The 24,702-nt window shown below is 39.9% G+C and overlaps 1 protein-coding gene across 1 annotated transcript in view; it reads right to left on the bottom strand.

The window, feature by feature from the left end:
* Nucleotides 1–19,677, bottom strand: part of LOC126417153 (uncharacterized) — a 35,586-nt gene extending 15,909 nt beyond the window's left edge. Inside the window, exons 1-2 of the mRNA XM_050085051.1 lie at nucleotides 19,637–19,677; nucleotides 4,502–5,034 (exon numbers count right to left, since the gene is read on the bottom strand). Coding sequence (XP_049941008.1) covers nucleotides 4,502–5,034; nucleotides 19,637–19,677 — 574 coding nt within the window. The remainder of the gene's footprint in view (nucleotides 1–4,501; nucleotides 5,035–19,636) is intronic.
* Between the last annotated feature and the right edge of the window lie 5,025 nt (nucleotides 19,678–24,702).

The raw sequence follows: 24,702 nt of genomic DNA, 5'->3' as shown, positions 1-24,702 counted from the left end.
AAGGCAAAATGGTGACTTTAGGGGAACTGCAAAAGATTATAGAAGATCTGCTAGAATGCAACCAGAGGTTTAAGATTGAGTTACAGACACACTCTGCATGCATGGGCGCTGCACGTGTGGAAACAGCCCACACTGACGCCTCCAACTGTTTCTGGGCCCTGAGACCCAGTTGTGTGGTTCAGCCAAGTGAAGTCGGCCTTCCTAAGAAACAACGTAACCTGCACCTCACCAAATTCGGTCATGTTGTGAGCCACCTTGACCAGAATTACACCGCCACAGTTCAAGACATAATTACCGCCCTGTCGCTACAGTCCTTATGTAAGCGGTTAATCCACTGGATTTCGTCGTTGCAAGAGCGATGAGCCACCAGTTGCTGCACCAACAGGAATATGGCGACAAGAGGCCATCTCAGTTCCTGTGTAATCTTTGGAGCCTCCCACAATCTGATATGGTCCTGGACATGCTGTTGCATGCTATCTGGATGTACAGCTTCTCAGTACAAGTGCAAGCAGTGATAGCCACAACAGCTGACATGCTGCTGGCTACCGATTCTGTCTGGCTGCTTTGGTGTACAATACATTGACAACGATGCCCCGAACCACAGCTCTACAGTAGCACTCACTTCCTGCACCTACCACCTCAGAAGCCAACCTCCACCTGCTAGTTCAGGACTTGGCCACAAAGATGGCAGCTTCCAGCATACATGTTTACTAGTTGGCGCACATACAGACAGAGAGCAGCAGGCACCATAGCGGCGATTGATCCAGCCACTGCTCAACTGGTTTGCACAACCAGCAACAGATCTCTAGCTGATCTAATGGTACGCCACAGACGTTAGATCAGCTGCCAAACAGCTTCTGCTAGTACCACGCCCACTTGGAAAACAATAAAATAAAGTGCTGGCCACCCGGCTCACACGCAAATGCCAGCTGCAACTGGGCTTAGATGCTCTTGGCTGCAGTGCCATATCAAAGTGTGTCTTAAGGGCAAAATTTGCTGGCAGTGTCAAATACCTCTTAGACATGGGTTCTGACCTCGCAATAGTCCTGCAAGCCATGCTGAGGGGCTGCAGGCCTCCAAAGGCGCTATCACTCAAAATTGTAAATAATGCAACAATCAGAACGTATTTATTTATTTATTTATTTTATCCATCTTTCAGCACCTACATGCAATCGATGTCGACAGAAGAGTTACAGCTATTTGTACATTATGTTTTACATACCAAAATATTATATAATAAAAATATAGCAATGTTGTAAACTATTAGCTTACAACAGCCTCTACACCTAGATCCATACATAACAGTAAGCCATAATTTATCAGCATTAACATGCAATCAATGTTGTCAGAAGTATTATAGCTATTTGTACATTATGTTTCATATAACAAAAATATTACATGGAAAAAAAAAGATAGTGTTGTACCCTATTAGCTTATAGCTAGCTGCCTCTACATCCATAACTATACATAACAGTAAGCCTTAGTTTATCAATAAATTAGATCATCTTTACAACTATTCTGAAATTCTTCTACACTGTAGAAAGTATTTTTCTTCATCCACACTTTGGTTTTAGTTTTGAAAATATCCATTGAAACCAATTGAGCCTGTACGGGTAAAGTGTTGAATAATTTTATGCCTATGTATTCATAGCTAGATTGGGTTTTCTTAAGCCTGGTTGTGGGTATATCAATCATATTTGTTTGTCGAGTATTGTGTTGATGAACTGATTTCCTTATAGTGTAGTGGTTTAAGTTTTCTTTTATGTTTAATAGGCAACAATATATGTAAAGAGATGGGACTGTGAGAATTTTTAAGTCTCTAAAATAAGGTCTACATGAGGTCTTGTTGTCAGTGATTCCGTACAAACGTCTAATTGCTTTCTTCTGCCAAGTGAAAATTTTTTTGGCTCCTGGAGAGTTACCCCATAAAAGAATGCCATATTGTAGATGGCAATGAAAGAAGGCATAGTATGACTGAAGCAATAAATCTTGTGTAACACATGTGTGTAGTTTGGTTAGTAGGTAAACTCGTGATAGCTTTCGACATACATAATCTGTATGTGTGTCCCAAGTTAATTTTGAGTCAATGTGTATTCCTAGTAGTTTAACAGATGATAACTCCATGTTACTGTTTGATAAACTGAAGATTATCTTGACAGTCTTTTCATGGTTCATAGATAAGTCATTAGCTTTAAACCAGATATTAGATATTTTGAGACACTCTTCACTTTCCTCCTTCAATATGTTTATATCCTTTCCAGAATTAGCTAATGTTGTGTCATCAGCATAGAGGATAGATTTACAGGGTAAGTTGTTCGGAAAGTCATTTACAAACAATATAAATAGTAGAGGGCCAAGCACTGAGCCCTGAGGAACACCTCGTTTTATACTTAAAGTCTGTGACTGTTGGTCATTATGCTTTACTATTTGTTTTCTATTGCTTAGGTATGATTCAATTAGTGAGAGTTCCAAGTGTTTGATTCCATAGCAACACAGTTTATCTAATAATAATTTGTGGTTAACTGAGTCGAAAGCCTTACTCAAGTCAATTAGAATGGCTTCAGCAGATAATTCTGACTCAAATGCGCTTAGTACAAAAGAGATAAGGTTTTCAACTGCTTTGACTGTTGATAAGTTTGACCTGAATCCATACTGAGAATCATTTAATATATTATTGTCTGATAGGTGTATGCATATTTGCTGCATTGTGCAATGTTCTATTATTTTTGAGAGAATAGGCACAAGTGAGATTGGTCTATAATTATTGATACAGGACTTGTCACCCTTTTTGTATAATGGTATGACAACTGTTTTTTTGAGACATTCTGGAAAGTGTCCACTCGAGAGCATCCAGTTTATCAGTATGCAAAGAGGGTATGTTATGAGATCTACAACTTTTTTAATTACATAGTTTGACAGGCCATACACATCTTCAGATCTAGAGTATCCTAATTTAGAGGTTGCTTTAATTATATAAGTTACTTTACTTCTCTCCAGTTACAAGCTGACACTATGTTTGTAATGTTTTGTTGAAAATTTCTGCCAGATATGGGGTGAGAAATAGGTGTATGTGTTGAATTGGAATTCTGGTTGCTATGGGTTGGAAGGCTAAGATTGGCAGAGTTGACAAAAAAGTGATTGAAATCATCAGCAGTGACGTTAGCAGCATTTGTGTTGTCTTTGTAGTTTATATCCATACCTAGCTCTGCTTTTATTACTTTCCATGCAGCCTCACATTTATTGTGTGATTTTTTAATGAAATCACCATTTGCCTTACACTTGGCTATTTTAATTTCAGATCTATATTTTCTTTTCAGGTTTTTGTAAGTTTCTTTATCTACTGCTCCCTTTTTGACCTTATCGTGACAAGTAATTACCAATAGTCTCAGTTTTTGTAATTGGGGTGAAAACCACTTCTGTAAAGTTGAGTGGCTAGGTTTCCTAATTTTTTTGTTTTTTAACCAGTGGACAGCATGTGTGGAAGATTTCAGAAATGATTTTGAGGAATGTGCTGAAGGCTTCATCAACATTTCTGGAGCAATGTATAACAGTATTCCAATCTATAGACTTAAGTTCTTCTCTATACTTGCTAATATTTGTATCTGTAGATAGTCTGACACACTGAGTTTGTTCCTCGTCTTCTTTTGGTTTTTTAGTAATTAGTTTCACCCATATGCCTCTATGGTCTGACAGGTAATCGACATTAAGTAAGCCTAGCTCAGAATCACATTTGTATACATTTGTTATTAGATTGTCAAAACAGGAGGAGTGCCTTGTAGGACTTTCATTAGCACAAAAGAGATTATAGGATCTTAACATGTTTACTAAATTAACATTTCTGGCTGTCATTTTCCTAATGTCTATGTTTAGATCCCCAAAGATTAAAATTTTGTATTTAGTATATTTTTGTATACTGATCACAAGTTTTTCTAAACGTTCTATAAATTGTTCTACATTACTTTCAGGAGTGTGATATAAAGACACAGTTATGAGCTGTATACTAGGTATAATAAAAGCAGCTGCTTCAAAAACACCTTTAATGCACAGGTCACTAACTTCAAGAACAGAAAACTTTAGGTCTAGAATCTAGATCATTGCTAATATATATGGATGAACCCCATAGGATTCACTGGGTCTGCAGAAGTATGTAGCTAATCTGAAACCTGATGGTACATACAGTTTTATATCCTCTTCCTTTAACCAATGTTCGTTTGTACATAAAATCATTCTTTTGTTACTTTTTAATAGTATACCAAGCTCATCAGCTTTATTTTTCAGAGACATGACATTTAAGTGCAGAAATAAGATAGAGTTACTGTCACAGGAGGGGAGGAGTACAGTATTATGGGGCAATGGAGAACATTTAATTGTTTTTTCAGCCCTGGAATCTATGTTAGGTGGCAGTTGGACTTCCTTGGGATAAACCATAAAAAATCTTCATTTCTCTTAGGTAATTTTTTGGGTCTGTTTGAAACACAGTTGGAAGTTTGTTTCACTTTACTGTCCACAAGTTTTATAGGAACATGTTTTCCCAAATCATTTGGTATCACTTCATCATGAGACAAAGATGATACTTTACTTACTGTGAATGGTCTATTATTTTCTGCTACTCTTGAAGGTGATGGAGGAGGAGCTGGTACTGTTTCTGCTGTTGGTGAAGTTGGTTTAGTTGCTGCTGGTGGAGGAGTTGTTTCTGCTATTACTGGTAAAGGAGTTGGTTCTGCTACTGCTGGTGTGGGAGATGGTGCTGCTGCTATGGGAACTGGTTCTACTGCTGGAGGAGTTGCTTCTGCTGTTGCTGATGGTGTTTCTTCTGCTATTGCTGGTGAAGTAATTTGTGCTGCTACTGCTGGTGAGGGAGATGGTGTTACTGCTGTAGGAGCTGGTTCTAATGCTGGAGGAGTTGCTTCTGCTGTTACTGAACGTGGTTCTTCTGACGCTGCTGTTGATTCTACTTCTGTTAGTATTGCTTCTTTAGGTACTTCTGCTGCATTTTCTGTTACTGTATCTGATTCTGCATTAGTCACTCCTAGACTGCATACACCAACAAAATTTGGATCTGGGACTATGCTGCACATTCAAGCAGACCTTTGCAATGGGCCAATTGTGAGTGCGGATATTCTCAGATGCTAGGAGCTGCTTGCTCAAACACCCAGCTGACAGACATAACCACTAGTCTGAAGACAGTGGGACTGTGACAGCAAACACCAGCTGGATGCCCTGGGCTGTACACCAACGTCGTCGACAAATTTCCAAAGGTCACTCGCCAACAAGACGTTCCTAGGGACTTGAAACATTCGACAGCCTGCCACATCACACCTATGCCTCGTCCTCCCATTTGTGCCATCTATGTCGACACACATCCAGCAGGCTCACTGCGACGAAGGCTCAGTTCGAGGCCATGCTGTGACAAGGCATTGTCAGACCATCAAGCAGCCCATGGCCGTCTGCCTTGCATTTAGTCCCCAAAAAAGACAATTAATGATGCCCATGTGGAGACTATCATGTGTTGAATTCACAAACAGTGCCAGATTGATATCCGGTACCCCTCCTTCAAGATTTTAGTCACGCCTTAGCAGGCTCAGTAATTTTCAGTAAAATCGACAGTGTGAAGACATCCACGCAAATTTCAATGGTGCCAAAAGACTTTCAGAAGTTCTTCACGCCATTTGGGCTCTTCGAGAGCATATACATGACGTGCAGCCTTCAGAATGCTGCTCAGATCTGACAGAACTTCCTGGCTGGCGTCTTGCAAGGTTTACCATATTGTTTTGCATATCTTGATGACATCTTGCTCCTTCCAAAGTCACCCGAGCTGCACCGTTGCCACCTAACAACCACCTTGCAGCGTCTGAGTGAGGCCAGTATTGTTGTTAACCCTCTGAGGTGCATATTTGGAAAACAGAGTTTCCTGGACACTTAATCAAGCTGAGCGAATCCTTGCTCTACCTGATAAGGTGCAGGTGATCTTAAACATGCTGTGAGCATGAAGAGTTATGCTGCAACCATGGCATGCTGAACTTTATTAGCGCCATCTTCCTAATGCTGCCACCGTGCAGAAGCCACTGACAGCAGCTCTATTCGACACATCGTGAAGGGAAGGGCTCCCATGCACTTGACAGGTGCAATGGAGAAAAGCTTCGTCCAAACCAAACGAAATTTCGCAGAAGTGATACCACTTGCGCATCCAGTATATGGCACTGAACTGGCCATGGTTGTTGATGCTAGCCACATTACTATAGGTACAGTGCTTTAGCAGCATATCAGTGGTAACTGGCAACCACTCGGTATCTTCTCTTGGTGCTGTTGGCATCATACTGTGTTTGGAGTAGCTTGTTGGTGTATGAGGTGGTAAAACACTTCCGTCCATTGACAGAAGCCCACTCCTTCATTACTTGCACTGACAACAGGCCCATCACTCCTGAATTCTGGATCAACAAGAACAAATGTTTGGTGTGCCAATCCCAGCAGTTCTCCACAGACATTCTCCATATTTCCGGGATAGACAATATTGTCGCAGACTGTTTGTCCTGAGCTGATGCCACTGTCTCTTCTCCGTGAACTTTGAGAATGTTGCCCAAGAACAGGAGAGAAAAGAACAACTGTATGGCCTCCACCATGACACACTCGAACTAGTGCGCATTTCTGGCGCCACCTGAAAGGTTTGGTGAAATCTATCGACAGGCACACTCCACCCACATCTCCCAGAGAAACTCCAGTGCAGCACTTTCGACCACACCCACAGGCTCACACCCCAGTGACACTACCATATCACTCGTTGCTGCACATTTCATCTGGCCGGGACGCCAGATGGACTGCTATCAATGGCCACACACCTGCACACCTGCACCTACCAATGTGCTGAAGTTGGGGGTCACACCTGTGCACCTGTCAGCACCTTACCTGATTTGCTAAGCTGCTTTGTGCATGTCGACATGGATACTGTGAGCCCTCTTCCTCTATCCAATGGCAAGCAGTACCTGCTAAAGATTGTGGACCATTTTATTTGTTGGCTGGAGGCAATGCCCATAGCTGACATCACTGCAAGAAAACTGTCGCCACTACCCTTGTTGACACCTAGATGGCACATTTCGAATTCCCTAGTCTTGTTACAATAGTCTGAGAGAGTCAGTTTGATTGCATGTTGTTCACCCACATCACCTGATTGTGTTGTGTGCAGTTGCACAGAACTACCAGCTATCACCCGGCATGGCATGGTGTAGCCACTCCTTTGGATGCTGGAAGCCTCTCTCACTTGCCATTACACCACCTGGATGGAAGCAATCCCGCTGGTACTCGTTGGCCTGTGAGTATCATCGAAGAAAGAATTTGATGTTTACCTGCCAAGCTTGTCTGTGGACAACTCGCCAATCCTAGAGATTTCATAGATGAAGTACTACAGCCATACAGCACCTTGACCCTGCTGTTGGCAGAACATCTGCACAGCAGTATGGCCAGCCTCCTTCAGCATACACCAATGTGGCAGGGAACCGGCAAATTACTTGTACATGCTGATCTGCAGTGCTGTACAAACATAATGTTGGACACCGACATGGTTCAGCCACCACTTCTGTCACCCTTCTCGGGGCTGTAATGTGTGATCACCCTTGGTGAAAAACATTTGACATTGAGTACAATGGTAAGCTGACTAAAGTCTTGATCAACCGAGTGGCACTGGGCTACATCTCGTATGCTCTGGCAGCTGGTCACTTCTTTGATCCAATGTAAGATAAATTGACAGATGACACTTTCCCGCTTCTGCACAGCGAGGCTCTCCAGCAATCCCCATGCCTGCAACAACTGCTGACATCTGTATGCTGCCAGCTACCTCTGTGCCACCACCTTGACCAGGCAGCCGGTACAACTGCCCAGGCTGCACTCACCACAGGCATGCTGAACACCACCACCCCAACTATTGGCAGACTATGTCACACGCACTGGCCCCCACATCGCTTCAATTGCTTGTGCTGTGTAATAATGGAGTCACACCATTTTACGCAGCCTGCAAGGGCGCCAGCCATTGTACAGGATTAGAATATGCCCCCTGAGTTTCGTTTGCTGTAGAGACCCTGCCATCAGCGGGCCTCTCATCAGCTGATCCCCAGTCAAGCTACGATCATCGCATCCCATCTCACTGGTAGCTTGTCTATCACAGCTTCTGGATCCACATTCAAGTCTGTTTCCCACTGCTGCATCAGGAATTTGGGTCAGATTATCTGCTGCACTGGTTTCTGTGTTCCTATTCCTGTGAAACTCCGGACTTTGTCCAGCATATTGCCAGGCTACTCGGTCGCAGTTGTGGTACCCAGGTTTGAGCTGCAATGACATTGCACTTGTGTGAGTTAGGATGCTTCATGCAGTTCCCCCGTCTCTACTGTCTTGAGAGTCAGGCTGAATTAGTGCCATGCCATGCTTCTGTCTCAGACTGCCAGTGAACTTACTGAACTATGAACAGCACTACTTTGTGAACGCTTTATTTCATTGTGTGTTAATCATGCAACTCATGAGTGCTTTATTTCATAACCTTTTGTGCTTCTCATCAACTCTTTATTTCATTACCATCTGTGCAACTCATGAACTTTTTGTTTAATGATATTAACTGCCAACCAGACCTCACTTGTATCTTAGTTTCTTCAGAGATGAACCACATATGACTATAGATTGTGCACAGCCTGCCACCACTGTGGCGAGCCAGCTGCATGTGGACACACATGCCATGAGCTCTACCAGCCCATGTGCTGACATCACTGGCCGTCGGCAAAGCATGACAGATTGGCTCGTTGGTGTCACCAGGAAGCACGCGAGGTCCAAATATTCTAGCTGTAAGCTGGTCACCAGCACCTTCTCACAGCTTCTGAACTCCACTCTCTAAGGGGGGTCTGTGTGGCAGCAGTGCTAAGGACTGTGTCAGCCGTACTTGCAGCCAGTACAAGCTAATAGGACCTGGCTTCGGCCAGTATGTGCACAGATTTACTGGTAGGCTATATTTTGGCAATGGTCCAACATGCATGGGCATGCAGATGACAAAGCAGAGACCAGTGTGTGCTGAGCATGGACCAGTGCAGATATGTCTCCAAATGTATGACTCTGTTTGTCGTGGGCCAAGTGGGTTGAGATTAACATGAGCTCCATGCAACATGTAATGGATTATTTAGACAGTGCTGTCCATTCATCCATCTCATTATGCTGTGACTGTGAAGTACACTGTGCCCCGCAGGTTGGAAGATGGTTATCAACTTTTTCCACTCCCGTGTCCATCATTTTTCCAGTGGTTACGTGATCAGACCACATGCTCGATCACTGAGGAGTGTACACCTTCTGGGAACAGCATTTGAGTATACCTATTGTGCAATGCCCATTATTGCAACCACGCAATCACGAGGACACAGAACATTGTGATGACCAATTTTCTGTCAATTATTATCACAATGTCTTACATCCTGAGCACAGTGTGTGGGTGTGGCAATAAAACTGGCCCACTTAACCACTAACTTGTAAACAGTGCTCCTACTTGTTCCTTCTTCAGAATGTATGAGAGATGGCATAACATCAGACTTTTGGAAAAATATCATCCACAGAGTTCCAAAGGTAGCAAGTGACACTAAGTGCGAGAACTACTGCACAATCAGCTTAACAGCTCATGCATCCAAGTTGCTGATGAGAATAATATACAGAAAAATGGAGAAGAAAATTGAGGATGTGGTAGATGACAATCAGTTTAGCTTTAAGCAAGATAAAGGCATGAGAGAGGTTGTTCTGATGTTGTTGTTGATAATGGAAGCAAGACTAAAGAAAAATCAAAGCACATTCATAAGATTTGTCAAGTTGGAAAAAGCCTTCAACAATGTAAAATGGTTCAAGATGTTCAAAATCCTAAGAAAAATAGAGGTAACGCATAGTGAAAGACAGGTGACGTACAATATGTACAAGAACGAGGAGGGAACAATAAGAGTGGAAAACTAAAAACAAGGTGCTAGGATTAAAAATGGTGTAAGACAGGGATGTAGTCTTTTGCCCCTGCTGTTCAATGAATACCTCAAAGAAGCAATGACAGAAATAAAAGAATGATTCAAGAGCGGAATTAAAATTCAATTTGAAAGGATATTAATGTTAAGATTCACTGATGACACTGCTATCCTCAGTGAAAGCGAAGAAGACTTACTGAACCTGCTGAATTGAATGAACAATCTAATCAGTACAGAATATGGTTTGAGAGTAAATCACAGAAAGATGAAAGTAATGAGAAGTAGCAGAAATGAGAACAACAAGAAACTTAACGTCCTAATTGGTGATCACGATGTATATGAAGTTAAGGAATTCTGCTACTAAGGCAGCGAAATAACCCATGATGGATGGAGCAAGGAGGACATTAAAAGCAGACTAGCACTGGCAAAGAAGGGCATTCCTGGCCAAGAGGAGTCTACTAGCATCAAACACAGGCTTTAATTTGAGGAAGAAATGCCTGAGATTGTACGTTTGGACCAAAGCATTTTATGGTAATGAAACATGGACTGTGGGAAAACTGGAATGGAATAGAATCGAATCAAAGCATTTGAGATGTGACACTACAGACGAATGTTGAAACTTAGGTGGACTGATAAGATAAGGAATGAGGAGGTTCTGCACAGAATCAGAGAGAAAAGGAATATGTGGAAAACACTGACAAGAAGAAGGGACAGGATGATAGGACATCTGTTAAGACATCAGGGAATAACTCCCATGGTATTAGAGTGAGCTGTAGAAGATAAAAACTGCAGAGGAAGACAAAGAATGGGACACATCCAGAAAATAATTGAGGCATAGGTTGCAAGTGCTACTCTGAGATAAGGTTGGCACAGGAGAGAAATTCGAACTGGGCTACATCAAACCAGTCAGATTAGATTAGATTAGTACTTGTTCCATAGATCATGAATACGACACTTCATAATGATGTGGAACATGTCAGGTTTTTAAAAGGTGTCTATCCAAGATATTACATTACCCAAAATATTACATGACACTTAATGACAATTTATTTATTCTGGGTGCAGGCTGGGGAAATTACCCACTTACTATATCCAAAAATTCATCTAATGAGTAGAAGGAGTTGTCATTCAGAAATACTTTTAATTTCCTTTTAAATGCTTTATGGTTATCTGTCAGACTTTTGATGCTGTTAGGTAAGTGACCAAAGACTTTTGTGGCAGCATAATTTACCCCATTCTGATCCAAAGTTAGATTTAACCTTGAGTAGTGAAGATCATCCTTTCTTCTAGTGTTGTAACAATGTACACTGCTATTACTTTTGAATTAGTTCGGATTATTAATAACAAATTTCATAAGTGAATATATATATTGTGAGGCTACAGTGAATATCCCTAGCTCTTTAAATAAGTGTCTGCAGGATGATCTTGGATAAGCTCCAGCAATTATTCTGATTACATGCTTTTGTGCAATGAACACTCTTTTACTCAATGATGAGTTACCCCAGAATATGATGCCATACGAAAGCAGAGAATGAAAATAGGTGTTGTATGCTAATTTACTGAGATGTATATCATCACCCCATTCTTGATTGTTCCCCAGTTTGAGAAATCACCAGTATATTATGTGAACTGCTTATTTCAACTTTCTGCGCTCTTCCAGTTAGGAATGATTTAAACCATTTGACTGCTGTCCCATTCATACCACAGTACTTGAGCTTATCTAGAAGTATTCCATGATTTACACACTCAAAATCAAAAGCCTTTCAGAGATCACAAAAAATCCCAACGGGTGACTTCTGGTTACTCAGAGCATTTAATATTTCATTAGTGAAAGTATATATAGAATTTTCCATTGAAAAACCTTTCTGGAAACCAAACTGACATTTTGTTAAAATTTTTTTTTACAAAGGTGTAAAGCTATATTTTCTGCTTGTGTCTGTGTATGTGCGGATGGATATGTGTGTGTGCGAGTGTATACCTGTCCTTTTTTCCCCAAAGGTAAGTCTTTCCGCTCCCGGGATTGGAATGACTCCTTACCCTCTCCCTTAAAACCCACATCCTTTCATCTTTCCTCCTCCTTCCCTCTTTCCTGACGAAGCAACCGTTGGTTGCGAAAGCTAGAATTTTGTGTGTATGTTTGTGTTTGTTTGTGTGTCTGTCGACCTGCCAGCACTTTCATTTGCTAAGTCACATCATCTTTGTTTTTAGAAATAAAACAAAAATCACAAAAACCAATAAAATATAATACATACAGAGCTTGTTAGAACAAAAGAATTGATTCAAAAAATAGCAGGACAAAATTATAACACCTAACATGGCAAATGGCCAGAATTACCTAAATAAGTTAATAATGATACACAGAAAACATTTGGATCACTCAAAAATAAAAATTAAATATTGTGGAATGATGTACGTAAAAAAGCTTTAACAGAGGGGTATCAAAAAATGGAAAAAGTGGAAACGTTCAAGAAAATATAGAACATTATGATCAATTCAAACAGCAAAGAAAGGAAATTGCAGGGAAAATTAGAAGTACCAAGAGAGATTTTGAAAAAGAGGAAACTTGCAGCAACTGAGGTAAACTTTTGAAAAAATACAGTTCATGAATTTTATTAGACATTTAAGGGCAGAGTGAAGGGATACAAATCCAAGGGTGTGTTTAATAAATGAAAATGGCAGAATTGTCTTAAGCAACACTGAAAATTGCAAAGCACTTGAAAATTATTTTGATCAACTTCTTAATAGTCCAGGATCAATCTATAAGCTGAAATTCTCAAATGCTCATGAAAACCTAGAAGAAGATTTACCTCTATCAAAGAAATTGGAGAAGTAATTAAAATCTTAAAAGGCAAAAAACTTAGTGGAGAATGACTCTATTACAGCAGATCTTTCGAAATGATCTCTACCAAAGATACAAAAGGAGCTAAAACTAATCTTTGAGGAAATCTGGAAAACAGAAAAAATCCCAGGAAAGTGAAAGGTAACTACAAAAGATAGCCAATAAACAAGAATATATAAGAATTTCTTAGCTACCTGTTGCATATACAATATTTTCCAACATTTTACTGAACAGGGTAGAAACAACACTGGGCAGTCATTAACATGAATATAAAGGCAGTTTTATGAAGGGCAGACCATGTCCCGAACAAATATTTAATCTGAAGTCAATCATTCGATGCATATTACTGAATTCAGAAGATATTGTAGTAATGTTTGTTGAGTTCAAGAAGACCTTTCATTCTATTGACAGACAAACTATAAATAAAATAAACCAAGAATTTTGTGTTAAGTCTAAATTAACAAATTTAATTCATGTAGTTTTACAGAGACAGGATCTAAAGTGAAATTTATGGGAGAAATATCTCAGCCCTTTGAAATAAACACAAGTGAACAGCAAGATGATGGTCTATCACTAATTCTTTTCAGTCTAGAATGAGATTTTCACTCTGCAGCGGAGTGTGCGCTGGAAACATCCCTCAGGCTGTGGCTAAGCCATGTCTCCGCAATATCCTTTCTTTCAGGAGTGCTAGTTCTGCAAGATTTGCAGGAGAGCTATTGTAAGGTTTGGAAGGTAGGAGATGAGGTACTGGCAGAAGTGAAGCTGTGAGGACGGGGTGTGAGTTGTGCTTGGGTAGCTCAGTTGGTAGAGCACTTGCCTGCGAAAAGCAAAGGTCCCGAGTTCGAGTCTCTGTCCGGCACACAGTTTTAATCTGCCAGGGAGTTTGTTTTCAGTCTTATTCTAAAAGAAAAGATTTAGAATCTGGAATGAAAAACTGAATGAATATAGGATTTCATCAATAAGGTGGGGAAGAGGAAACAAAAAGACTGGAATAAATTGTCTCGCATTTGCACATGACTTTGCTGTACTTTCTGAAAATATGACATGTGGTAACAGAAACTAACCTTTTAGAAGAAGTAGCCTCTTGGAGATACAATCCAAGCAAATGGTTTGGAAAAAGCTGCTTTAAAGGAAAGAATACATAAAAGTGCAAGGGCTTATGGTATAACCAAAGACTTTTACAACAAGAACTGCATCTAAAAACGCAAAATAAGGTATTACAATACAGTAGTGAAGCCAGAATGGCTACATGCATTAAACTGTAATTTAGATAAATTAGAAATACTACAAAGATGAATCATTAGGAAAATATTAGGTCCAAGAGAAACTATGGAAGACTGGAACTTACACAGTAATGAGAAAAAGAAGACTGATATTTTCTGTCATTTATATTCGATACAAGGCAGTAGATTAACCAGAAAGATCTTCAAATATTTGTGGGCTAAGAGACCAATAACAAGTTGGGTCCAAGAAATAAAAAAAGGACTTAGGAAAAAGTAATATAAAAACCGAAGAAATGACTGACAGAACAGAGAAGTTTTTAGGGAAAGTACTGATAAGGAAGGATTCCGATCTAGAAGAGTGAAAAAAACCATTATGAAGTGGTCAGAAGACAGAAAGAAAGTACACAGTGAACAAATGAAAGAGTACTGGAAGAAAAAAGGAGAACAACAGAGAAGTAATTGAAATTGGCGCGGGATCCTTCGCTGGCACATCCAAGGGGGCAGGGGAAGAGGGGGGAGGAAATGTACAATTGGTGAATGATACCCAAATCTGTAAGGGGAGTTGTCAATGAAGTACAACGCTTAGCACTGAAAGCATGTTTATTTCAGACACCCATGTACAACCAGAATGGAACTGAACCCCTGGAAGGAGAATGCAGCTGTTTATACAAACATTGAAACTCCACGATACACAAACATAAAAAAATTTCACGAACATTCTAGAACTGACAAATACTAAATGACAAATAGTTCAGGTGGTTGGGTTTAATTGGTGACTCACAGCAAGTCAGTCAGCGATGCTAACCCCTACACCACATTGCAAGCAGCGCAGCTCATGGCATTGCTCCCTCTCCTGGAGAAACAGCAACACTCTGTTTCTGAAGTTCTCTTATGGAGCCCACATCACACCCCGGATCTAAATCTTATCAATAATCTTCTGTATGACAGTGCTGGCTGGATCCTTGCATTCTGATCATGTTGTTCACTATGACAAGGTTCAAAGGTAGCCCCTCCCACTGAAGCATCATCATCAAGCAGGTCTTCAGTTTCCTAGAACGAGGAGACCTCATCATCAATATGTACCTCAGGACTGTAGCATGGCTTTATACAAACGACATAAATAACATCTCTGCACTTTTGGCATCTTAACAAAGTCAATATCTAATGACCTCCATGTTGATGGGATGATAAACCCTGATCTTTCTTCCTTCTTTCATGATGAAGGCCTGAAATTCTTGATTTTATATGTAACATCTGAAAAGCAACAAAGGATACAATATGTCCAAAAGGAGTGCTTTAGAAACTTTTCCAACTGTCCCACTCTCTGCACAGGCGTAAAAATCAATACCACACCTCCTGGGCTACATCTCACGGGCTATTGCCTGGCATAAAAGCACTCTTAGTCTTTCTCCTGGGTGTCCAGGGCACGTATGTGATCCAGCTGTTTAGCGTCCAGATGATGATGTGTTTCACGTCATCATTCTGAGCATTGTCCAAGTGAAATGGGAACACTGTATTCATTATTGTTTTGGCCTCATGACCATGCATCATACAGAATAGTGTGAAGTTTGGAATGTTTACTTCACTGTGTTGTATGGGAATGTCATAACAGGCAATACTGTATCCCAGTCTCTCTGTTTGACATCAGTGTACACTGACAGCATACCTGTCAATGTCTTACTAAAGAATTCTGTGAATCTATTCGCCTATGTGTTGTAGGTAGCTGTCATCCTGTGGATGAGGCTGTAACCTGAAATTACCTCTGATAGTAGTTAACAAGATTACTTTTCCATAATTAGAGATCATCACACTGGATACTTTGAGCTTCAAAATGATATTTCCTACAAGGAATCTTGCAATTTCTGGAGCTTCAGCAGTTGGCACAGTTTTACTGACAGCATAGTGGATGAGGTAGTCAGTGCAGTCTGAGGAAATCAAAGCACCAACTGAATGCTTATCTGCCTTAGTCGATCAACACCTGCAACTCACAATACGACGACTTACCTCCTGTACTAAAGATACCAACCATTTCCTAGATTGTTTGAAATCTGTGCCCTTCCCACTCCCACCACACACCTTACTTCTCACCATTGATGCCATCTTGCTCTACACCAGCATCCCCCATGTACATGGTCGATCTGCTGCTGAACGCTTCCTCAGTCAATGCCTACCTGATTCCAAGCCTACGACATCCTTCTTGCTCACCTTAATCAACTTTATACTAACCAAGAATAACTTCACATTTGAGAAGCAGACATACAAACAGATCATGGGAACCAAGATGGCTCTTTACTATGCCAACCTTTTCAGGGGTCACTTGGAGGGGGCTTTCCTGGGATCCATAAGTCTTCAGCCCCTAGTTTATATACATTTATGACATCTTTGCCATATGGACTCATGGTGAGGCTGACCTGTTAAAATTCCTGGAATCTCTAAGTACTTTCTCCCAATTAAATTTCACGTGTTCGTATTTCGAATCCCATGTCACATTCCTTGATACTGATCTCAGCCTCACCAAAGACCAGCTACAGACTTCCATCCACATTAAACCTACTAACAAAAAACAGTACTTACCTTTTGACAGTTGCCATTCTTTCCATGTCAAATGTTCCCTCCCACACAGCCTCGGCATTAGAGGCAAACGTATTTGTTCGGATACAGAATCTTTACAGCAATACACCATGCCATCCAAACAGCCTAGTTCAAAAGCAGATTTCACGGGCCATCGCATCCAATCCAGGTACCGATGATCCCTCCAAACAACTACTTTGGAGCACACCACTTGTACCCCAATATTATCCTGGTCTTGAATGTATCAATCAGCTATTTAGACAAGGCCATGACTTCCTAAAATCATGCCCTAAAATGAGATCCATTCTGTCTGAGATTTTGCCCATCACACCTAGAATAGCTTTTTATCACCCTCCCAATAACCTTGTCAGACCCTACGCTGCTCCTGCACCCATCTCCCAACCCTATGGCTACTATCCCTGCTGCAAGACTTGCCCTATGCATCCTCCTACCATCACTTATTCCAGCCATGCAACTGGCAAAAAACATATACTATCAAAGGGAGAGCCATATACCAGCTTTTATGTTAACACTGTTTGGCCTTTTACGTTGGAATGAGTACCATCCAGTCATCAGTCAGGATGAATGGGCATAGGCAGAGGACGTATACTGGCGACACACAATATCCTGTTGCAGAGCATGCTGTACAACACAACAGTCATGACCTCAGTGGCTGTTCCACTATGAGCCCCATCTGGATTCTTCCCCCAGACATCAGTTTATCAGAACTCCACAGGTGGGAACTATCACTGCAACATGTCCTCAGTTCTCGCCACCCACCTGGCCTTAATTTGTGTTAATTCCCTCCATCTCAGCCTTTATTCATAGTAACTACTCCTTTCTTCACTCCATTTTAGTTTTCTACATCTTTCATTTTCTGACTTTTCTATTTTTTGTCGTCCCCCCTCCCACTACCGTTACACACAAGGCACTTAGCTTTTCACTCTTATTAACTTGTGCATGATGTTTTAGTAGTAATCTCAATCTTGCATATTACCCTGTCTTCCACTTTTAAGCTCTCAGGTTTTTAAATCTCATCTGGTGCAGTCCCCAACAATCAGTCCTTCCTTCTCATCCTGTCTGGTAAGTCTTCCCTGACCTGGGGTTCTGCTGTACCCCTTTTTCTAAACCTCTCCAGTACTTTTCCTTCACCCTTCTTCCTTCCCCTTCAACTCTTCTGCCAGACGTTGATTCTTTGTGTGTGTGTGTGGGGGGGGGGGGAGGGGGGGGTTTCCCCTGCTGCCATTCAGTGAGTAGATTTTTTTTTTACCTATCCATTTACTTTACATTTATTTTTGAAACAAGTAAAACACACACACACACACACACACACACTCTCTCTCTCTCTCTCTCTCTCTCTCTCTCTCTCTCTCTCTCACTTTAAGGAACATGTTCAATCAAAATGGTCACCGTTGGTAGCTACACACATAACAGAATGACGAGCGGTCGCTGCAACTATGTCAGTCAATGTTCCAGTGGAGATCGCTGCACATGTAGCTGTAATCTCCTGGCGTAGTTCCTCCAATGTGCATTTGGCTTACACCAACAGATGTTATCTTTCACAGTTATCCACAAGTAAAAATCCATAGGTGGCCCGGAAATTTGTCATCCAGGAAAGCTCGTATGGCTAGGTGGTAGTGTGGCTGCACCCTATCCTGTTGGTAGAAGACCTCTTCATCAGCTCCATAAAGCATGTGTATACCTGGCAAAATTGACGTGCATAACATTTACAGGTACACTTCTCCAGTGACAGTAGCATCAAAGAAAGAAGGTCATACTAAGCCCCTAGATAGTCCATACAACACATAAACCCCTGGTAGATTGACCACTTTATCCACATAAACATGGGGATTTTCCAGTGCCCATTATACACTGTAATGCTGATTCATAGTTCCATTAAGTTTAAATTGTGCCTCGTCATTCCACACTACCTTCGTCACAAATTGTTCGTCATCAGTAACTATTTGCTGATACCATTCGCAAAATTGCATTCGGTGATCAGGATTATCATCTTTAATCGTGTGCAGTAATTGTGGAGTGTCAACTTTCCACTTTTCAGCTTTCAGAATTCTTCGTACACTTGTACTGCTAACCCCTACTTCACGTGCACGTTGGGTAGCAGACTTCTGTGGAGAATTAACAAACATTTCCAACACGAGACCCAACGAAGCAGGACTTGTAGCTGTACGCTGTCTTCCTTTGAGTATATCACAAATCATTCTATACAGTTCAAACTTGTCAATGATGCGTTTAATTGTTAGGAGGGTTGGTGGTTCTGTTTCAAACTCCCGCCTCCACTGACATTGCACTTCAACGGCATTATCAAACTTGAAAAACCATTTCACAATACATCTTCATTGCTCAAATGTCAAGCAAGCTCCAGCTATCTTGTCTTCTCAATACTGAGATGAAAATAATAACATCTGTTGAGCCAAAGACCATAGTATATATATCTTTTTGAATGACTTCCACACGAATTGCTTCCTTCAGTTCTTCAAATGTACATGATTTATGCTCGTAGACACGTGACTTGAGATAAACTCACAAAAAGTAGTTGGATATGGACAGGTCTGGGGAACGAGGAGGCCAACTAATGTCACCAAACCACGAAAATCACACGACTCCAAAAAACAGCCCGAATAGCTTTCATTGACATTCTTGCTGTGTGAGCTGTGGACCTGTCCTGCAGAAACCAAACTCGCCAGATAGGAATATGTTTTCTTCTTAGTTCAGATAGAAAAAATTCAGTGGTCATCTGTCTATAACATTCTGTGGTCATCGTTACAGTGTTCCTGTTACCATCTTGGAGAAAGTATGGACCAATAACATCTGTACTGGTTACAGCACTACAAAAAGTCACCTTGGGGCTATGTAATGGTCTCTCATGCATTAGTTTTGGATTTTCACTGGCACAATAATGACAGTTCTGCTGATCTATCATGTTGTTCAAATGAAAATGAGCTTCATCACTAATAAGCAAAATAATGTTGTCATTTTGCTAAATTACGTCCTCCATTTCTCGAGCAAAATTTAGTCACCGTGCATAACCTCTGGAGTTCAATTTTTGCACCATGTCCATTTTGTAGGGAGGAAATACTAGATCAATAAACAAAATACACCTTACTGAATGATTACTGAGGTGCAGTTCAGAAGAATGTCTCATAACAGATCTAACAGGATTGCGGAGTATGGCTTGCCAAACTCTCAACATTTTCTGCAGTGCTACTGAGTGAGGAGCCCCTAGCAGTTTCCTATTCATCAGCATTCCTCCTAAACAAAATGCTTCAGGCCAATGCAAAATGGTGTTACGAGTGGGAACACCATCATGTCTTGCAGGATTGAAATGGTGATGAAACTCATGCTGAACTACAATGATAGGCTCATTATTATGCAAAGAACTACTGTAAGCAAACACACAATGTTGCACAGTCCATGGTCCATGGCCTTGAGTAAACAAAATGGCAGGAGCTACCAAACCAATGATCACATGAGTCCCACTACTGCTACTATCCAAGCCTGAATACTATCTACTCTAAAAATGTCTGTCCTTTCTGCCTCACCGTGTTTACACCTGGAGTTCTTACTTGCTCTCTTTCCCTGCAATAAAACAGTTGTCCTGATTTAAATTCTATTTGACCTTTGATTTTTTTCGCTGTGCTTCTGACCCTATAACGAGTAACTGGTTATTAGTTTATTTATTTATTTTATTTATCCATCCGTTGACAATAAATATTGTATGGATGTTGTCAAGGATACGTGTAAGCCATTTCAAAGAAATGGGACACAAACAAAATATACGTAAAAAAGTACAAAACAACATAATACAATGCAGTTAATAATAATACAAAGAAATTAATATAACCTATATACACCCCTGCTTGTTATTTTAAATGCATGGTCTGTTTTTCATAAGGCTTTAGTTTTGTCCTCCCTAAACGGCAAGTCCTTATAGACACAACACTGCTTAAATATATATTTACATCACACAAACAGCCGTCCTTTAAGTATGTAAATTTAATGAATGATTAGGTCCAGATAGAGTATTTTCCATTTTGCCTGTATAAATATCATCAGAAAAAATTTATTGACCTACACAGTCATTTACAGAATAAAAACATTGTTCTACTAGAAATTTTTTAAATTCTGTTTTAAATTTATCATCTTGTAACTGCCTGATGTTGACTGGCAGTGCATTGTACAGTTTTGCACCGATATGGCTCACATGCCTTTGTGTATTCGTTCTTTTTGTTCGCTGAGTATGGAGTGCTGCGCTATTACGGGTATTGTAGTTATGAAAGTCGGCATTTGTCTGAAAATCTGCAATGTGGGTCCTGACATACAATACACATTTGTATATGTATAATGATGGTATAGTAAGAATTCTAAGCTTTTTGAATATGGGTTTGTTGTGTGTCTGTGGACGACTGTGAGTTATTATTCGGATGGCCCTCTTCTGCAACAAAAAAATTTGTTTTAGGCACCCTATTGTGGAACCCCAAAATATTATTCCGTATGTGGCAAGAGATTGAAAATAGCCAAAATATGCCATTCTGGCACCCTCTGAGGTACAAACATTTCCAATAATTCTGAGGGCAAAACAGGCTGAATTAAGTTTCTGTGCAAGTTTTATTACGTGGTCATTAAAATTTAAGTTTTCATCCACATGAATCCCCAGCAATTTTGTGGATGTCACTCTGTCTAAGGCTTTGTCACCCCACACCAGATCAAGATTTACATTTTGACATCTTTTCCCAAACTGCATATAATTTGCTTTATTTACATTCAATGTCAACCTGTTTGCATTGAACCAAGAGTGGATGTAATTTAGTACTTTATCAGCAGTTGTGGGTAGCAATTGTTTTGGTGCACTTATTATCACACTAGTATCACTGCAAATATTATTGCTTTGGCTGCATCATCTGAGGTGTGAAAATCATTTATATAGACAAGAAACAATATAGGCCCTAGGATGCTGCCTTGTGGTACTCCTATTTCTACACAAAAAAAAAAAAAAAAAAAAAAAAAAAAAAAATTTTGCCTCTGATACTGAATTTATTTTGTTGTTGGAGTAAGTTGATGTCAGTCCTACAACCTGTGTTCTGTTTTTTAGGTATGATTCAAACCACTTTTTGCTATCCCATGTGTACCCAACACTTCCAATTTTTCTAAAAGAATGTCCTGGTTCACAGTGTCAAAAGCTTTGGTGAGGTCTAAGTTTACTCCTACTACACTATAATCTTTTTCTAGATTTTTGATTATTTGTTCAGTGTAGCACATTACTGCTGTTTCAGTATTTTTATGTGCTTGGAAGCCATGCTGATTTCTGTTTAGTAAATTATGGTCATTTAGATATTTGTTGATCCAATGCTTCATCAGTTTTTCTAATATTTTTGAAAATGCTGGGAGGAGAGATATTGGGTGCTAGTTTTTTACCTTATACTTGTCACCGTTTTTAAATAATGGCTTCACTTTTGAAATTTTCAGCCTTTCTGGAAAAGCTTCTTCACTGAATGATAAATTGGCTGTGTGTGCAAAGGGCTTTGCGATTTGTGGTGCTGTCCTTGTTATGATTGACACAGACACCTCATCTATGCCAGCCGACATTTTGGGTTCCAAGCTTTGTATCACTTTCAACACTTCACCCTCATTTGTTGGCTCTACCCTCATCCTACAAGCTGTTTTTGGATATTCAGGTTTTTCTTCGTTTGTAAATTTTAAGCTTAATGAAGTTGTTGCATTTATGAAATAATTGTTAATATAATTTGGGAAATCTTGTTTATTAATATTGACATTTTTTAAATTTTCTTCCAGTGCCTTATTTTTAAATCCTGAAGTTCCTTAATTTGTCACCGAAATAAAATAAAAATAGCAGCATTTTGGTTTCTAAGGTCTGGCTTATTGTGATGGCCCTATTTAGCCAATCATCATCCTGTGGCAAGGTGAGGGTGCAGAAGTACCAGGCCTTGTTTCTTGGCACAATTACATTGAGTTAGGGCTCTCAGACTTCTAATTCCAATATTATTTCATGCATGCCAGAATACTTACATGGCAGGAGCTCTTACATGCTGGCAGGACTTGCAACAATCGAATCCATGGTACAGAAGCCTGCCAAAGCCAAAATAGTTTCCCCAATACTTGTAAATAGTGTTACAATCATAGCAGAGCTATGGTCTCAATTACTTGTAGTCTGTTCTATGAGGTGTGCTGAATAGTAATGCCTCCAAGTTTTCTAAGCTTTATAAATAAAATGAAAGTTATTAACACTGTACATCTTTATTCCTTATGACTACATATTTGTAGCATTCTGCTGCTAGAGAACTTTGAATTGTAGTATGTAACATGGTAATGTGTAACAAAACTATGTTGATGTGTGAGAAATAGCATGCTGTAGTCTAGTTTCAGATTCAAAGCATTTGTCCACACATGGAGCACCCTCTCCTTTAGCATGACAATGCACCACATATGAGCACTGCAACAACCACAACAATCCGACACCTTGGGTTCAACTGTCCCTGGTCGTCCTCCATACAGTCCTGAAGTGGTTCCATCCGATTTTCATCTGTTTCCAAAACTTAAAGAGCACCATCAAGGACTTCACTTTGATAATAACAAAGTAGTAAAACGAGGTGAGGTAGTGGCTTCTCAATAAAGTCAAACATTCTACATTGACAATATCACAGAACTAGTGTCTCATTGCGACAAATGTGTTCAGGTGCGTGTGCGCTCAACAGCGAGGTTATCAGCGAAATATGTTCATCATCAGGTGACTATGTAGAGAAATAAATATGTAGACATGTAGAATAAAAATAAATGTTAATAACATCTGTTTCATTTAACAAGCTTTAACAGTTTTCACATAAACTCAAGAGGCATTACTTTTCAGCATGCCCTTGTTTCTCACAATGTATCCTTGTGTTATCCCCATCTTTCTAACATCCTTCCTTTATCTTCCTGTGAATTACATTTTTACTTCCTTTCTTGCTTTTGCTAAAGGTAATGACATCTTTCACTTTTCATTTGTTAGAGCTGATGTGCTACTTGTCAGTTGGTGATCTTTCTCCCTCTATTTGTTCTGTGCTGTCTATTGTTTAGTTGTCTCAGTAATCTAGCTTCTTATTCTGATCCACATGAACACCCATTTCACAATTCTAATGGATTTTCATCTCAAGTATTTTAAGTCACCCAACTGATTCTGTTGTCAGCGATCTAGGAAAAAGACAGATTGTTACTTACCATAAAAAAAAACACGTCAAGTTGTAGACAGATGTAATTAAAAGACATTTACAGAAAGCTTTTGGCAACAGGCTTCATCAGTGAAAGAAAGACACACACACCGTTCAACACACCTGCCCAAGATGCCGGAGTTGGCGAACATGTGTGCGTGAGGTATGCTTGCTTCTGAGTGTGAATGGTGTGTGTGTGTGTCTCTTCCACTGATGAAGGCTGTGGCCGAAAGTGTTATGTAAGCATCTTTCAACTGTGCCTGAGTGCAACTTGACGTGTCCTCTTTAAGGTAAGCAGCAATCTGTCTTTTCCTACATTGTTGATATTCCTACCTGAAGTTTCCATTGTTTGTTCTGTTGTCAGATTAGATTAGATTAGATTAGATTAGATTAGATTAGATTACTACTAGTTCCATGGATCATGAATACGATATTTCGTAATGATGTGGAACGAGTCAAATTTTCCAATACATGACATAATTAGGTTAATTTAACAACATACTTAAGTTAATATAACAACTTTATTTTTTTGTGTTTTTTTATTTTTATTTTTTTATTTTTTTTTATTTTTTTAATATTTTTTTTCTTAATTTATATCTAAAAATTCCTCTATGGAGTAGAAGGAGTTGTCATTCAGAAATTCTTTTAATTTCTTCTTAAATACTTGTTGGTTATCTGTCAGACTTTTGATACTATTTGGTAAGTGACCAAAGACTTTAGTGCCAGTATAATTCACCCCTTTCTGTGCCAAAGTTAGATTTAATCTTGAATAGTGAAGATCGTCCTTTCTCCTAGTATTGTAGTTATGCACACTGCTATTAGTTTTGAATTGGGTTTGGTTGTTAATAACAAATTTCATAAGAGTGTATATATACTGAGAA

This window comes from Schistocerca serialis, chromosome 8 (genome assembly GCF_023864345.2).
Source record: "Schistocerca serialis cubense isolate TAMUIC-IGC-003099 chromosome 8, iqSchSeri2.2, whole genome shotgun sequence".
Lineage (NCBI taxonomy): Eukaryota > Metazoa > Arthropoda > Insecta > Orthoptera > Acrididae > Schistocerca > Schistocerca serialis.
This window is presented reverse-complemented; position numbering and strand designations above follow the sequence as displayed.